The sequence below is a fragment of the Pristiophorus japonicus genome, chromosome 14 (genome assembly GCF_044704955.1).
Source record: "Pristiophorus japonicus isolate sPriJap1 chromosome 14, sPriJap1.hap1, whole genome shotgun sequence".
Taxonomy (NCBI): Eukaryota; Metazoa; Chordata; class Chondrichthyes; family Pristiophoridae; genus Pristiophorus; species Pristiophorus japonicus.
The window spans coordinates 95,634,265-95,650,859 of record NC_091990.1 but is presented as its reverse complement, the minus strand read 5'-3'; the positions used below and the strand labels follow the sequence as shown (position 1 = coordinate 95,650,859).

At 44.1% G+C, this 16,595-nt stretch overlaps 1 protein-coding gene across 2 annotated transcripts in view; it reads left to right on the top strand.

Moving 5' to 3' along the window:
• LOC139279437 (potassium voltage-gated channel subfamily KQT member 1) overlaps positions 1-16,595 on the top strand; it is an 838,442-nt gene that overhangs the window by 804,935 nt on the left and 16,912 nt on the right. Inside the window, exon 16 of one of the 2 annotated variants that reach the window (XM_070898562.1) lies at positions 7,580-7,732. The exons of the other annotated variant lie outside the window; for it this stretch is intronic. Coding sequence (XP_070754663.1) covers positions 7,580-7,609 — 30 coding nt within the window. The 3' untranslated portion in view covers positions 7,610-7,732. Of the gene's footprint in view, positions 1-7,579; positions 7,733-16,595 lie in introns of those variants that run through there. 2 annotated transcript variants of the gene reach the window in all.

Genomic DNA, 16,595 nt, shown 5'->3' with positions numbered 1-16,595 from the left:
TCTCCTCCTCCCTGACTTTGGGCCCAATTTTCCCCAACCCCTTTTTTCGGCGCACTTACCTTAAATGCGCCGACTTTGTGTGCTGGAAACGGCACCGAAAAAAGGGGGCCCCATCCTGCCTGCTCTGTCGACTCTCCGGTGTCCCAGCATGCCGTAGCTTGTGAAGTGGGGGGGGGGCGGAGCAACAGGCCAGCGCAGAAAGCACTGCCAGCAGCTGCGCGCATGCGCAGTGAAGTCTGCGCGCATGCTCCTGCTCTCCCAGCATGTCCTGCGGGCCAATGCTCGCAGCCCCTATCCCCGGCTGAAGGGACGCCCCGACCTTCGCCGCACCCTATCCCCGGCCGAGTGGCCTCCCGCATCGGCTAGCCGGCCCGCTGAGTTCCCGGGCCGAGGTAGGACTTCAGTTTTATTTTTTACTTAGTGATGGTTGTGCTTGAGAGTTTTGATTGGGGGGGGGGAGGAGTTTTGGGGAGGAGAAAGAATGTTTTGAGGGGGAGAAGGAGTGTTGCGATGGGGGTGGGGGGGAGAAAGCGTGTTTTGAGGGGGGGGGAGAAAAAGAGTGTTTTGATGGGCGGGGGGGATCTTTAAAAAAAAAACTTGATTCTGGCATAAAGGTAGGACTTCTATTTTTTATTTGTTATTGATTGATTGCTTATTACTTTTTGTGATTTGTTTAGTGTTTTGTAAGTCTTAGTGCTTTAAATGTACTAACCTGCGCCAGTTTCTTAACTGCCCGCAAGGCTTTTCAGAGCTGGCCACATACACTGACCTAAGTCGATTTGGAGTAAGTTTTAGCTGGCCAAAGTGGCATAAATGGCCAAAACTGGCGTAAGTGTCTGGGAACGTCTCCTTTTGAAAAAAAAACTGAAGTTAAAAAAAATCGTACCTAACTGACTTATTCTGGAGCAATTTTGAGGGGAAAATTGAATTTTTTAATTTACGCCAGAAAAAACAACTTCAAAAAAATTGATGCAAGTCATGGCCAAAATTGGGCCCTTTATTTTTATCTTTTCTTTGTCCCAGCTTAATAAGGGGTGGGGGAGTGGGGGGAGGGAAAGGGGAAGCGTCCCTTGTATTCTCTCCAGATATATAAAGAATAAGAATGCCTTGTAACATACTGGTTAGATGCTGTTCAATTTTCTTTGTATTTCCAACAGATTTGTGGAGGGACCCAGTCAGAAACATTAATCAGCATCAAAAATATTTCTTAAATTTGATCCCCAAGCAAATCCTCCAATAAGGCAGAGCACAGTGGCTCTTCACTGACGGCAGGAAGGCTGAACAGTACTGGCCTTTTTAGAACCTCAATCTACTCTGCCCCTCAGCTCCACTAATTGCAAAATTCTCTCTGAAGTTTGTTTCTCTCTGCGAATTATTAATCATTAATTTTTACATAGCCTTCATTTGATTGCGAAAGATTTCAACAAGGGATGAATCTAGCAGGAGAAATGGGGAGACAAGTGCAGCCTGTACTATTGAACGGGTGAAGCGCCAGAAGAAACCACTGACTAGTGTTAAGCAGCTGGATTTAGTGACTTCACTAATGAGTAAAGCTATCCAGTACTTCTGGATTAATTCAACAGTAAATAGCTTGCAGCTAACCCTGCATCCAGGTGTTGGACTTTATCAATGGCCCTTTATCACCGCTCTATGTGGCATCATGTGACCTTGGGCCAGACTGTCTTTCATCCATGACAAGTGGGTGTGAGCAAACCATGCCATGCTTTTGTAAAGGACAACTCCTGTAGTTTTGAAAGACCCCAGTTTGCAAACAGCACCAAGTAGAAGTCAGCTGAGCAGAGCAAACAACAACATCATGAAAGAAGCACAGGCCATTACTTTATCCCATATATTATAAACTTCTTGTTTTATACAATCATTTTCCAGATAGCTTTCAGCAAACTCTTCAGAAATCCGAACTGCATCAATCTGCCATAGGGAAGGGGATTGCTAGATTCTCACAAGTGTTTCCATTAAATTTATCGAGAGGCAGGTTTCTGTAACATCCAGGCCATTCGATATTGGAGAACATTTAGCAATTTATTGAACTTCCCAATATTTATCCCTCAATCAACATCACTAAAAAACAGATTATCTGTCAATAGCTCATTCTGTTTGTGGGAGCTTGCTGTGCGCAAATTGGCAGCTGCGTTTCCTACATTACAGCCAATAAATATTTTTAAAGTGTAATCACTGTTGTAAAGTGCTTTGGGACATTCTGAGGTCATGAAAGGTGCTATATAAATCCAAGTTATTTCTTTTCTTCTCACAAATGCTTGAGTCCATGTTGTGCAGTTGCCTACAAGAGAATATCATGAGACATATGAGGCTAAGTTCTCCCTTTTATGTGCTCTGAGACAGTTCAGGAGACGATAGGAGGATAGCACAGTGTACTCTGGGTGACTTTCCTGTTCTGACTCCATCATCTCCATATTCGAGATGCCTCCCATCACCTGGCTATTCACCTGATGCCCTCTGGGTGTTGGTGCACATCTTCTGTTTCCTCAGCCACACCAAGTTCTTCATGTTCCTCCTTCACCTTCTCCTCTTCCTCTCATTGTGGGGGAAGGTTTCCTCTTCCACTATACTGAAACTGTAAGCCTTTTTGAAACTTTTAATGATTTCATTAGACTTAGCGCATACATAGTCCCAGTGTGACACCAAGGCTGGATCGTTCTAGCGTCAGTGTGGGCGGGATTGGAGGCAGGTCAGGAATGAAAGTTGAAATAACTTGGAGCGGGTCGGGAACCCACTGTCATCCCACCTCCTCGCACCTTTCCCTTGGGCGCGTTTGCCAGCGCACATGACTCGACCGGCAGAGTCTGCCGAGCTAATTCAGATGATTATTCGGTACATGTCAGACCCTTGAGCGTCTTTTTAACCTGACCGTTTCAATTTCACTGGATGACCACTGAATCACGCCGCTTGGGAACCACGTCTGTGTACCTGAGGCAGAGGTTCAGTGGCCATTGAAGCAACTCATTAGTGCACAGCGTGGAAAGCACAATAAATACTCCCATCTGACACCTGCTTAATTTGCTAGGGCAGATGCTGCTGCTGACTACATTGTCCAGACGTTGCAAGTGTTTTCAGTAAAATCGGGATCCACTGTCACCTCATTGGTAGAACCAATCACACCATTGACAGAACCAATCACATCATTGACAGATTGCTTCTATCACCTCTACTTGACCTACCATCTATTACATAAGCATGGATGCCATTTACACTGTCCCACCTTGGTCCTCAGAATCGGACCACTATGAGTCCCAACACCAGCAGCAGCAACAACAATACCACTAACTTTCTCCTCACCAACTTGATGCTGCACAGGGCAGAGGGCATCAGCGCAGGGCTGCACCGCTCTGGAGGCGATAACCCCAACACAGGGTATACAGGCAGAGGATGAGCTTCCTCAACATGACTGAGCAGTAGTGCCAAAGGAGGCTCAGGCTATTGCACCAGGTCATCGCAGGCATTTGCACATTGCTGGAGCAAGATCTGCAGCCCAAAGGAGCGGGTGGCCATGCCTTACCAGTGGTTGTCTTAAAGTCACCAGCACCCTCAACTGACTATGCTGGAGTGTGGTGCCAATGACAAATACAGATATATAAAATGAAAAAGAGTGACTAAAGTAAATGTTGGTCCCTTAGAAGATGAAAAGAGGGATTTAATAATGGGAAATGTGGAAATGGCTGAGACCTTAAACAATTATTTTGCTTCGGTCTTCACAGTGGAAGACACAAAAACCATGCCAAAAATTGCTGGTCACAGGAATGTGGGAAGGGAGGACCTTGAGACAATCACTATCACTAGGGGGGTAGTGCTGGACAGGCTAATGGGACTCAAGGTAGACAAGTCCCCTGGTCCTGATGAAATGCATCCCAGGGTATTAAAAGAGATGGCGGAAGTTATAGCAGATGCATTCGTTATAATCTACCAAAATTCTCTGGACTCTGGGGAGGTACCAGCGGATTGGAAAGCAGCTAATGTAATGCCTCTGTTTAAAAAAGGGGGCAGACAAAAGGCTAGTAACTATAGGCCGGTTAGTTTAACATCTGTAGTGGGGAAAATGCTTGAAACTATCATTAAGGAAGAAATAGCGGGACATCTAGATAGGAATAGTGCAATCAAGCAGACGCAGCATGGATTCATGAAGGGAAAATTATGTTTAACTAATTTACTGGAATTCTTTGAGGATATAACGAGCATGGTCAATAGAGGTGTACCGATGGATGTGGTGTATTTAGATTTTCAAAAGGCATTCGATAAGGTGCCACACAAAAGGTTACTGCAGAAGATAAAGGTACGTGGAGTCAGAGGAAATATATTAGCATGGATAGAGAATTGGCTGGTGAACAGAAAGCAGAGAGTCGGGATAAATGGGTCCTTTTCGGGTTGGAAATCGGTGGTTAGTGGTGTGCCACAGGGATCGCTGCTGGGACCACAACTGTTTACAATATACATAGATGACCTGGAAGAGGGGACAGAGTGTAGTGTAACAAAATTTGCAGATGACACAAAGATTAGTGGGAAAGCGGGTTGTGTAGAGGACACAGAAAGGCTGCAAAGAGATTTAGATAGGTTAAGCGAATGGGCTAAGGTTTGGCAGATGGAATACAATGTCGGAAAGTGTGAGGTCATCCACCTTGGGGAAAAAAAACAGTAAAAGGGAATATTATTTGAATGGGGAGAAATTACAACATGCTGTGGTGCAGAGGGACCTGGTGGTCCTTGTGCATGAATCCCAAAAAATTAGTTTGCAGGTGCAGCAGGTAATCAGGAAGGCGAATGGAATGTTGGCCTTCATTGCGAGAGGGATGGAGTACAAAAGCAGGGAGGTCCTTCTGCAACTGTATAGGGTATTGGTGAGGCCGCACCTGGAGTACTGCGTGCAGTTTTGGTCACCTTACTTAAGGAAGGATATACTAGCTTTGGAGAGGGTACAGAGACGATTCACTAGGCTGATTCCGGAGATGAGGGGGTTACCTTATGATGATAGATTGAGTAGACTGGGTCTTTACTCGTTGGAGTTCAGAAGGATGAGGGGTGATCTTATAGAAACATTTAAAATAACGAAAGGGATAGACAAGATAGAGGCAGAGAGGTTGTTTCCACTGGTCGGGGAGACTAGAACTAGGGGGCACAGTCTCAAAATACGGGGGAGCCAATTTAAAACCGAGTTGAGAAGGAATTTCTTCTCCCAGAGGGGTGTGAATCTGTGGAATTCTCTGCCCAAGGAAGCAGTTGAGGCTAGCTCATTGAATGTATTCAAGTCACAGATAGATAGGTTTTTAACCAATAATGGAATTAAGGGTTACAGGGAGCAGGCGGGTAAGTGGAGCTGAGTCCACGGCCAGATCAGCCATGATCTTGTTAAATGGCGGAGCAGGCTCAAGGGGTTAGATGGCCTACTCCTGTTCCTAATTCTTATGTTCTTATGTTCTTAGGCCTCTTTGTGTGTTGTTAGCTGGTATGAGTGCATTAGGATGAGGGTGAGTGTGAGGAGTGGTTAGTCAGATAGGGATATGACAATGTGGATAGAAAGAGAGGAATGGGTGGACATGCAAGGTATGTTGGTGTGGGTAATGATGTGTAGGAGTAGGTGTGGGAAGGCAGAGTGCAGAGTGATGGGATTGTGATGAGAGGCAGAGCAGGGTGAAGTTGAATGTGACTTTGCACTCATCTTTCCTGATCAAATGAGATCATTGAAGCATTTCCAGCACTGTACCCAGGTCCTCCTCACCACTTCCTTGCTGTTCACCTCCTCTGGTCTGCTGAGAATGTCTCTTCCACCCATCCGAAGGGAAGAGGATCTCCCTGCATGCTCTCACTCCCTCCGCAAGCATATGGAGGGTGTCATCTAAGAACATGGGTGCAGCCCTCTGCCTCTGGGCAATCATGTTTCCAAGTCTTTCCAACACTCCAACACTCCAATGCTCCAATACAGTGCCCACACAATTCTAGATGAACCTTCAAATGCAATGTGGCCATGGCTGCTTTAAATATCCAGGCTGAAAACACATCATCAATGACATCATCAGACCTGCGCTATTTAATAAGGCCGGGAAACGCGCAGGGCTGTTTTAATAGATGCCATTTGGACAGTCAATCTCGGAAGCAGAATGAAATGAGAAGTGGGGTCACGACCCGCCATGGCGACCACCTGCATCTGACCCGCCCAGTTACAGAAAATTCTGGCTTAAGGTTTTGCAGAAATTTTAACATCAAAGAAGATTATATTACATTTATGAAAAAGCAATTGATCATGGACTTCTCGCTACACATCTGTCTATTTAAAATAGATAAAAAATCTTCCTGTGTCACAATTTGAGCGTATTTTTATGTACCATTTATAATGGAAAAACCCTATGTCAGTATGTCAACATTTGTAATCATAGAATCATAGAAATTTACAGCATGGAAGGAGGCCATTTCGGCCCATCGTGTTTGTGCCGGCCATCAAGAGGCTGTCCAAACTAATCCCACTTTCCAGCTCTAGGTCCGTAGCCTTGTAGGTTACAACACTTCAAGTGCACATCCAAGTACTTCTTAAATGTGGTGAGGGTTTCTGCCTCTACCACCCTTTCAGGCAGTGAGTTCCAGACCCCCACAACCCTCTGTGTGAAAAAATTTCCCGTCAAATCCCTTCTAAACCTTCTACCAATTACTTTAAATTTATGCCCCCTGATTGTTGACCCTCCTGCTAAGGGAAGTTGGCCCCTCATAATTTTATACATCTCAATGAGATCTCCCCTCAGCTCCTCTGTTCCAAGGAAAACAAACCCAGCCTATCCAATCTGTTCTCCACTCCCAGCAACCTTCTTGTAATGGGAAAGCCTAGGTCAATATTTACTTGTCACACTGTAGCCCACCATTTTGTTTTTTTCATCTGATTTTCATGTGTTTTGTTCCTATTTTTTGGCGTTTTAAAATAAGATTATGGGATCTTTCACCCGACTTCCATGTGCCCCCCCCCCCCCCCCCCCCACAACCCATCTAAACAATTTGTAGCTACTTGATTCCGATTTAGGGACTTGGGCATTGGCCTGCCCTCTTCCCACCTGCCTTATTTCCTTTCCTCAGTCGTGTTGGATTCATTCCAAGCTTAGCAATCAGGTCTACCCACCCGACCCATTTCCAGCTGCCACATTGGCACTAGGGCTGTCTCCTGTTCCTCTCGGTGTTACAGTAGTAGTAGTCGGGTCTGAAGCTAACCACTTTGGGCCTCATTCTCTCACACCCCTCCCGTACCCGCACCCCTGACCCTGCCAGCTCTGCCTCTGATCTACCTACCCTGCACTGACGTGTACCTCTCCTTACCCCTCAAAGCTCTTTTCCAGACAGCTGACGCTTGTGCTAGCTACACCACCACAGAAGTCTTTGCAGAGACTTAAAGTGATTATCCTTAATATCTTAAAAATGGTAGGTGGGTGCCACCATTACATGTAGTACCTGTTACACGCTGTGGTAGGAGTTTCAGTGTTAAGCGATCTGTTTATGTTGACCTTAATATGTAACACTGCTTTTCTGTTTCCTTTTATCCGTATCTAATCTACCGCTGTCTGTATTTGATCAGAACAGGGCCAGAAACAACTCAAGAAGATAACGGAAAGTAAAACCAATACAGTACAAGGTGGATCTTTCCAAAAATCGAAGCAATTAATGTTGGCAAAAAACAAAATCGGACCTGTAAATGTTCATTAACATTGGGGCACTGAATATCTTTGATAGCAACCATTGTAAACATTTAAATAGAGGTTTTTGTCGATGTATGTTGAAATACTTTTATTTCAAAATTTCTAACAGTGCCGAAATGCTCCTCACTGCCCAACCCGGCAACAAATCGGTCCCAACGTTTCCGCCTATTTTTCCAGGGTTTCCGTGGCTCTTTTTTCGAAGTTATGGCAGATAAGCAGAGGGAACATCACCAGCCCCCCCGCGGAAATTCCCCTCATCCTGAAAAAAAAGGAAAATAAACAGTCAGTTACAATAAACAAAGGAATTCTCCACCGACGGAAAATACCTTCTGATTGACTTCAGGAATCACACTTGAAAAAAAAAACACTCTGACTTCTAATTGTTCTACATAGCAGTAACTATGCTTCAAAAGTAACTCACTGGCTCTGACACGTTTTGAAACGGCCCGAGAAAGTGAAGACATTATATAAATAGGTGCGAGTTCTTGCAAACTACCGCCCCATCTCCAGCCTCTCTTTCCTCTCCAAAGTCCTTGAACATGCTGTCACCTCCCAAATCTGTGCCCGTCTTTCCTGGCACTCCACGCTTGAATCCCTCCAATCAGGTTTCCGCCCCTGCCACGGTACCAAAATGGCTCTTGTCAAAGTCACAAATGACATTAGTTGTGACTGTGACAAAGATAACCTATCCCTCCTCGTCCTTCTCAACGTGTCTGCAGCCTTTGACAAGGTTGACCGCTCCATACTCCTCCAAGACCTCTCCACCGTCATCCAGCTGGGTGGGACTGCACTCGCCCAGTTCCATTCTTAGCTAACTAATCGCAGCCAGAAAATCACTTGCAATGGTTTCTCTTCCAACTCCCACATCGTTACCTCTGGTGTCCTCTAAGGATCTCTCTTTGGCCCCCTCCTATTTCTCATCTACATGTTGGCCCTTGGCGATATCATCTGAAAACACAGTGTTAGTTTCCACATGTATGCTGATGACATCCAGCTCTACCTCTCCACCACTCCTCTCGACCGCTCCGTGGTCTATAAATTGTCAGACTGGATGAGCAGAAACTTTCTCCAATTAAATACGGGGAAGACCAAAGCCATTGTTTTCAGTCATAGCCACAAACTCCGATCCCTAGCCACTGACTCCATCCCTCTCCCTACCATCTGTCTGAGGCTGACCACACTGTTCTCAACCTTGGTGTCATATTCGACCTTGAAATTAACTTCTGACTATATATCCACGGCATAACTAAGACCGCTTATTTCCATCTCTGTAACATCGCCCATCTCCGCCCCTGCCTCAGCTTATGCACTACTGAAACCCTTTGTTACCTCTAGAGTTGACTATTCCAACACGTACCTGACTGGCCTCCCACATTCTACCCTACGTAAACTTGAGGTCATCCATAACTCGGCTGCCTGTGTCCTAACTCGCACCAAGTCCTGTTCACCCATCACCTCTGTACTCACTGACCTACATTGGCTCCAGGTTAAGAAATCCCTCTATTTTAAAATTTGCATCCTTGTTTTCAAATCCATCCATGGCCTCATTCCACCCTATCTCTGTAATCTCCTTCAGCCCGACAACCCCGCTGAGATATCTGCACTCCTCTAATTCTGCCCTCTTGAGCATCCCTGATTATAATCGCTCAATCATTGGTAGCCGTGCCATCTGTTGCCTGGGTCCTAAGCTCTGGAAGTCCCTCCCTAAACCTCTCTACCTCTCGTTCCTCCTTTAAGACGCTTCTTAAAACCTATCACTTTGACCAAGCTTTTGGTCATCTGCCCTAATTTCTCCTTATTTGGTTCGGTGTCAAATTTTTGTCTTCGAAAACTCCTGTGAAGCGCCTAGGGACATTTTACTACATTAAAGGTGCTATATAAATGCAAGTTGTTGTTGTGTTTCTGATTGACCTGAAGATTTGCCTAAGACCAGTAAACTTTTTTAATTAACCTCAGGAAGGCAAAGCAATTTTCCCTTATGGTCTTAAAGTGACACCAAGTTACATGTAGCTGAACTTCAGTAACAAGATAATTATACAGGTACACCCTCCGAAATCCGGAAATCTCAGGACCGAGGCCATTCGGTTTTCGTGTTTTTCCGGATTTCGGAACAGAAATCTGACATCCTGAATCTGGAAACCCCTGGGCCGAGTTTCAGGTATTTCTGGATTTCGGAGACTAAGTCCAAAGTCCCAAATCCGTAAAACCCTGGGCCGAGTATGAGGTTGGAGTGGGAATGGTTGGGAAGGAGAAAGATTGATTTTGCTTTAACAATGGATACTTATGATCGATACTATGGGCTGGAAATTCCCCAGCCTTGCGCTCGTTTCTTTGGCAATATTTTGCCGTTTCTGGCGAATAATGGTGATCCGCTAGTTTTGCCGAAGTCTTGCGCCGGCGTTTTTTAAATAGTGTTTGCTGCCAGTAATTGGACACACTCTTCCCATGTGCATTTACTTATTTATTTCATTCATATATATAGCCAGCTGTTATAGAGGGAGGGGGCACTGGAATAAAACCTGTATAAAGGATTGTGGAATGTGAGGTGCACAAACAGCATGGGCATCAAATCTGCTGCAAACATTGTTGTTTACTCCATTACCAATTGAGAACGGTGGTGGTGTATGGTGGAATGTTAGGTTAGGATGCCAAGTCTGAACTTTTTCCACTGTATTCAACTGAAACCAGCTCCATCTGGTTCTTTGCACTCATAAACAGCACATGATTGCTGTGTTTTCACAGATAGTATAATGCAGTTTTTATTATTATTTGGAAAATGTGTTTTGCTGGAAGGAATCTTCCAACCCAAATACTGTGAAAGATCAATATTCTGCAAGCTTCACAGTGTCCTCCGTATGCTTACATACATATTTATAACAGATTGCTCTGTTTACAAAACGGCAATGACATGCGATGTGCTACAAATGAAAGAATGTTCTGTTCAGTGAAGGTGAAGGCTACTCTGTTGTCGATTTGAAGTTTATTAGCCCATGACAGTAGCTAACTCTTCAGGATACACCATTTAATAATAACTGTAAAGTTTAACTCAACATAAGCTTTTGCTCATTAAATAAAGCTCTCACATGCTACATCATGGTTGTTAATGTTATATCCATCTTAAACTGAGAGGGATAGATCGTGAATTTGTGATTTAGTGTAAAATGAGTGAGAGTGAATCGGCAGCCCATTTTACATCACTCGCGATTTTTATTTGCACTGACTTCAACTCCCTATCACCCATTTTGCACTATCACACAAAATCAAGATCTCGCTCAGAGAATCTCAACTCCATAACCATGACCTTCTACCTAATATTACAGGAGGCTCTTCGACAGTGCAAAGCCAGGAAGCTGGTTTCAGGATTATCCTTCAGTGCAATAATGCTAGATATAGGCATTCCCTTAGCTCCATCCTAACAATCTATTCTTCTTTCGTATGGTAGTATCAAACATCAATATCCAAGTTGGATATCCAGGCCAAAGCATGGATATCTTGTAGGCTGCCTGCAAATTTCCTCTGAGGGCAGTGCTCAATGATGTGCTCCAGGGTTTGAGTAGGAGCTCCACAGTCTCATGAATGGGATGCTTTAACCTTCCACGTATGGAGAAGGTGGCAGCATCTACCATGACCGGTTCTGAGGCGGTTGATAGTTGTCCACTATTTGCGAGGATGGTATGATCTTCAGGTTGTATTGTGGGGTCCTCTATAAGGAATCCATTCCTTATGTCGCTGTTCTTCCAAGCATTTCTCCATCAGTCATCAAGGCTGAGGGGAGATCGCTGAAGGGCTTCGGCGACGGTCCAAAATGGCCTTCTAGATTTGGGATGGGGTGGTTGTTCAAGTTGGCCTGGATCGGCATGTCTTTGCTGGTGTAGTGGTTGTATTCCTAACGATAACATGATGCTTTTCCCAGTGCACTAAATACAGGTCCATAGAGTTTAGTTCCCATCTCCGACAGAAGCTGGATCCTTAGGGTACACTTTTTAATTACACTACACAGTTGTACAAAGATCCCAGTGTATGAGATAAAAACAGAAGACCTTCCTACATTTTCACTTCCCCTTCATACCCTTTCATGTTCAAATAGGAGTCAACTCCAATAGCATTAATAAACTAAGGCTGCACAATACTACCAAACTCAAGTTCCAGGGCATGAGGCTCCGTTACAAAAGCGGTTCCAAGCTGTAGAAGAAACCAGCTTCTTTACCCACGCTCCCATACCACATGACTCCTGCAACACAATTTGGAGGAACAGTATACACTTTTCTTGTTTGCAGCTCTGCAAGAACAATTTCAGTAGCACGTAGAAAGTGGTGGTGTAATATAATATTTAGGCTCATTGGTAGCACTTGTGGCTCTCTCAGAAGGCTGTGGGTTCACGACCCACTCCAAAGACTTCAGCATATAATCCAGGCTGACACCTCAGTCCAGTACTGAGGGAGTGGTGCACTGTCAGAGGTTCCGAATGAGACATACCAAGGCTCAGTGAGACTTCCAGGGCTGGTCTCTAGTCATCTTGGATAACCCTTGCCATTGGCCCAAGACCTAGCTCTGTCAAGCCCGTGTGGTGGTTGGTGTGCAATGGCTACCACACGTTAAAAAAATTCACATACAGGCATCTTCCATCCTTCAAGATGTAGTTCAGGACCTGGAATATTAGCTCCTTCATTGAAACACCTGTGAACTCATCCCTTTATAGTGTGGAAGCAAGTCATCCTCGATACAAGGGACTGCCTATGATGATGATTTCTATATTCAGGATCGGACTTACCTTTTTCGTCTTTGCTGCACCTGAGAACTGACAGTTTGCCTGGTGTCGTGAAGAGGAAATTCACCCCAAATCCCTCCTAACCAGTTGGACTTTGCAGTGGGAGGTACTAATCTCTCTCTCAACCAATGGAGATTTAGCAGATGCAGATCTTTTAACCAATGGCAATTTGCGGTGGCAGGCTTAACATCTCTTCACCAAATAGAATTACTCCTCATGGAACCTGGACCAGAGACTTGAGCACAAAATCCAGGCTGACACTCTGTTACAGTACTGAGGGAGTGCTGCATTGTCAGAGATGTTGTCCTTCTGAACCGAGGTTCCATCTGCCCTTTCAGGTAAAAGATCCCATGACACGACTCGAAGAAGAGCAAGAGAGTTCCCCAGTATCCCAGACAATATTTAGCCCTCAACCAAGATCACTAAAACAGATGATCTGTGATTTATCTCCTTGCTGTTTTGGGGACCTGGCTATGTGTAAATTAGCCACCACATTTCCTACATTACAACAGTGACTACACTTCAAAACTACTTTATTGGCTCTAAAACTCTTTGGGACATTCTGAGGTCATGAAAGGCCCTAAATAAAAGCAAGTTCTTTCTTTTCTTTATCTGTACCCTCCCACTTAGTGAAGTTATTTACAAATAGTGTACCACAGATCTAATAATCATGGTGCATGTTCCCTATATTAACAGTAGAACTATCGGTTCTGTCAAAGTTTGGTGTTTTGCTGGTGTTACCATAGTACCAAGAGACTTTGCAAAGTACCTAAGCGGCAGGAGCTCACCTTCATCTTCAGATTCTCCCCAGCTCAGTAGATTCGGATAAGGGTTAATCAGTCCCAAGCCATGCTCACTTTAGCATACGCCAGCCATAGTCTGTACTTTTTAAAATTCATTCTGGGGATTTGGGTGTTACTGGCAAGGCTGGCATTTATTGCCCAGTTGCCCAGAGAAGGTGGTGGGAGCCTCACTCTCAAACTGTTGGTAGCAGTTTGATACAATTGAATGGCTTGTTGGCAGTCAATTGCTTGCAATTAAGACTCAACCGTATTGGTATGGGACTGGAGGCACATATAAGCCAGACCGGGTAAGGACAGAAGATTTCTTTCCCTAACAGTTACAACAATGACTAAAATCCAAAAGTACTTCAATGGCTGTAAAGCATTTTGAGATGTCCAGTGGTCATGAAAGGTGCTATATAAATGCAAGTCTTTCTTTCTTCTTTAAAGGATATTAGTGAACCAGATGCATTTTTACTAAAATCCAACAGCTTCATGGTCACTTTTACTGATATCAACTTTTTATTTCCAGATGTTTTAAAACCAAATTCAAATTCTCCAACTGTCGTGATAGGATTTGAATTTACCTTTATCTGGATCCCTAATCCAGGCACCTGGATTCCCAGTCCAGTAACAGAGCCACTACACATACCCCTTCCGCAGTCAGTTTTACAAGTACTGGCATGGTCAGTCTTGAGAGGAACCATTTCTGAGTTAAGGCAAACAAGGCTGTGAATGTTGAAAGGGCATCCTTTCCAAGTTGGAGCAGAGGAATGTGGAAGTGTTGGCAGAAGGACAACTGGCTTTGAGACTGTAAATCTTACAAGCACCTCAACCACGCTCAGGCAGTAAAAAACCTAATCATCAAACCATTCTGTTGAGTTTGGATAAACCTTTTCCAGCTCCATGAGTGAGGAGAGGGGGCAGGTTTTTGCCAGTAGCATGCAAAAAGGTCACACTGAGGATAACTGCTCACAAATGTGTGAGATGAGAGGCAAAAAAATCTGGGGGAAAAAATAATTAGCAGGTTTCAAGGACCAAGACAACTGTTAAGTTTGTCGGTTGAGATTGGTCAATCCAATTTATTGTCCAAGAAGAATTTACTTTTACTCCTTTGGCCATTACTTCATTTTAGTTTCTTAAACAAATGCATCTTAAACTGGAATCGAATGAATTATTCGGCAGAGTCCAAAGTTCCCGGACCCACTGAAAGAGCAGTTAACTTTGGAAATAAAACCCTGGGAACTTTGCACTATTGACAAAAAGAATTACAAAGAGGAATTTTCTCATTCAGTGTGAACAGATGGCTTACATTATTGGTAAATATTGATATTGTGTTAGGCTGTATGCTTGGGTTATATTAACCGAAAAACAAATGGATCTGCCATGTTGTGCAATGGAGTTTGGATTTCCCATTTGTGCTGAGATTGGCTGCTGACTGTTCTGTGGGTCGTCAGCAGACCCTTAATGGCAGCGGTCCAGTCATATCGTTTGACAGGTGCATAATCAGGAATCTTAGCAAAACCTGAACATTCCCAGAATACACTGAGAAAGTGTCCTTGGGTTTTCGAATTTTGATAGCATTTAATTGTGGACAACTAGTGTCAGCTGTGGCTCAGAGGGTAGCACACTCGCCTCTGAGTCAGCAGGTTGTGGGTTCAAATCCCACTCCAGAAGCACATTCTAACATTCCAGTTCAGTACTGAGGAAGTGCTACACTGTCGGAGGTGCCATCTTTCGGATGAGACTTTAAACCAAGGCCCCGTCTGCTCTCTCAGGATGATGTAAAAGATCCCATGGCGAAGAAGAGCAGGGGAGTTATCCCCAGTGTCCTGGCCAATATTTATCCCTCAATCAACAAAACAAATTTTTTGATCATTATCACATTGCTGTTTGTGGGAGCTTGCTGTGTGCAAATTGACTGCTGTGTTTCCCACATTACAACAATGACTACACTCCAAAAGTACTTCATTGGCTGTAAAGCGCTTTGAGTGGTCCAGTGATTGTGAAAGGCGCTAATTAAATGCAAGTCTTGCTTTTTTTTTTAATTGTAATATTTACTGAAGAGCTTAATGGTGGGTGTGTGAGACAGCTTGCTGACGGCCATGATGGATCCTCCAAGGGACTTGCATGAGTTGCTAACGAATTGAATCTCTCTTGAAATGTGTGGTCGGACTCGAGGATCAATTAACTATACTGCACACTCTACGTGAGGAGCCAAAGTCTGAAATACTTTCCATAAGGCTATCACCAGTATGACAGAGAGAGGCAGTGCACCAAACAGTAAGATATGGACGGAAGCCCGAGGGCATATACAAAGTGTAGGAAACGGAGGAGCCTGTGCAACTAAAATTTTCCAACAGATTTTCAGTACTGGAAGTGGGCAAGGATGGAACTGCATGAACAGGATAATGGCTCAGACAGCAAGTGTTTGTATCAGGGAAACAGACATGATTTAAAGTATCACCTGTAGTTATAAGGTACTCCATAGTACGAGGGACTGATAGAATTTACTTCAAGCACAACCGGGAGTCCTGGATGGTATGTTGCTTCCCATGTGCCAGGTTCTGGGACTTGAATGAGAGGTGAATAAAATGAGAGAGGGAGGAACTTGGCTCATATGGGAGCCAGACGTAGGTAGCTGTAGAACAAAGGCCCTAAAAAGGAATTTCAGAAGCTAGGCAAAAGACTGAAGAATAGGACTAACAGGGTAATGATCACAGGATTACTCCGTGCCACATGCTGAACCCATTAAGGAGAGACAGATTAGGCTGGTGAGTGAGTGTAGGAGAGGGGGGTTTCATTTTTTTTGTCCTAATCGGACCATTTCTGAGGGAAGTTGAAGCTGTACTATTAGAACAGCCTTTACCCAAGCTAAAAAAAAGTTAGGTTGGATTTAAACTAGGGATGGAAAAGATTGCAGAGTGAACCAATTATTAGGAAGGAGACACAACCCTTGGCACAGGGCAAGGAATGATATCAGATGTATTAACATGAATTCCAAAAGTATGAGAAATAAAATAGGTGAATTAGAAGTGATAGTAATAGAAAGCTAACTGTTATTGTAAAAGCTACTGAAACCTGGCTATAGGAGGAGCATGGCTAGTGAAAGGCTCTGCAGAGCTGTGTTTCATTAAGAATAAAGAAAGAAGGAAGTGGTGCGGTGGCTTATCAGGGAAAGTTCCTGGCAAAAGACTCTTTGGGTTTATCTGGAAGAAAGGGAGAAAATGTTATTAGTAGGAATATGTTATAGGAGACTACTAAATAAACCGGAGGTGTTATGGGAGGACATAAAAAAACATTAGAAGTTGAGGCTTCAGTTGCAATCACGGAGGATATTAATAT